This window comes from Entamoeba invadens (genome assembly GCF_000330505.1).
Source record: "Entamoeba invadens IP1 unplaced genomic scaffold scaff_1105074725155, whole genome shotgun sequence".
NCBI lineage: Eukaryota > Evosea > Mastigamoebida > Endamoebidae > Entamoeba > Entamoeba invadens.
The window spans coordinates 7,337-8,689 of NW_004443777.1; the positions used below are offsets into that span (position 1 = coordinate 7,337).

The 1,353-nt window shown below is 33.0% G+C and overlaps 1 protein-coding gene across 1 annotated transcript; it reads right to left on the reverse strand.

Annotated features, from left to right (window-relative positions):
• Positions 1-146: 146 nt before the first annotated feature.
• Positions 147-1,353, reverse strand: EIN_159400 (zinc finger domain containing protein; the record flags this gene model as incomplete). Its single annotated transcript, XM_004262014.1, has 3 exons — positions 147-288; positions 457-1,275; positions 1,340-1,353. Coding segments are annotated over 3 exons (975 nt in total), but the record flags the coding sequence as incomplete, so codon positions are not given.

Below are 1,353 nucleotides of genomic sequence, written 5' to 3' on the forward strand. Positions count from 1 at the left end.
GTTGGTCCCGACGGGAGGGGATAGAAAATAAGTGGATTTGAATCAGCGTTCTAAGGTTAAAATGGAATTTTATACTATTTATTAACAAAACACTAAAATAATAAAAAAAGTTATATTCAAATGAGAGTATTTGTATAGAAATGAGATCAAGCCAATCCATTACATATAAGGCAAACACACGACGAACTGATACAAGTAGTATGATAACAGTGTCCACATCCAAACGACACGAAACTGTCTTCTCTCTTTTGCTTACACAACACACATGTGTTACACGTTATGACGCCACTATATGTTAATTGTTACTTAATAATAATAATAATAATAATAATAATAATAATAATAATTATTATTATTATTATTATTATTATTATTATTATTATTATTATTATTATTATTATTATTATTATTATTATTATTTATTAATTATTATAAACTATATTATAACTAACAAACTGCTTTAAATCCGAAAGTTGACATTGTTTTGACTTTTTCATTTGGGAATTAGCGATGACGTGGATGTTTTTTAACAGTGCGATGTTGCGTTGTGTTTGAACGAGTAAGTCTCTTAAGACCAATTTCAGTGTATTTCCCGTACATATTTCTTGACAGAACTTTAAAGAACTTTCAATAGGACTCTTTTCACAGATCACTTCAACGACTTCTCTATACTCCTTTTGAAGCCTTTCAAGCACTTCAGTGTTAGTAGAGAAGACCTCATATATCTTTTTCATAATCAGTATAACGGTATCATTCGTGTTCAGTATTTCACGTTTCTCTGCCGTTAAATAAGCGCTCACGACATCTCTCATATCGTCTAAAATCCCTTTGATGTCCTGAACTGTCGAACTGATCGGCTTTCTTTCTTCTTGTGTTCCAATCACAAATTTTTGAATGATTTTTTCCTCTTTCTGTTGTGATTCACTTGTCTTGTCGTCACTTTGTAAATCTTCGTGGCATTTTACCGTATTATTTTGAATAGTTTGCTGTACCATTTCTTTACTAATCAAGATTTGCTCTTCTTGTAGTGGTGCAACACCTTTAATCCTCTCTCTGATACATTTAAAGCACTCATCAAACTGTTTTAACTTCCGGTATATCAGTAACACACTTCTTTCATCGTTGTACTTCCGACAGATCTCCAAAAGAGTTTCCAAGTCGTCATTTTTGAGTTCGATGATGTTTCGGATGTCATCACATTTATGTAGAGCGTATCCGCTCTCTATTACCAGAGGTAAAATCACTCGCATGTTCTTTACGACGACTTCCTTGTGACTTTTCATCAGCTGTTCGCCATACACAAACTTTATTTCGTCTGCCGTGCTTTTTTGGACTAAACAGTACACCGCGCAC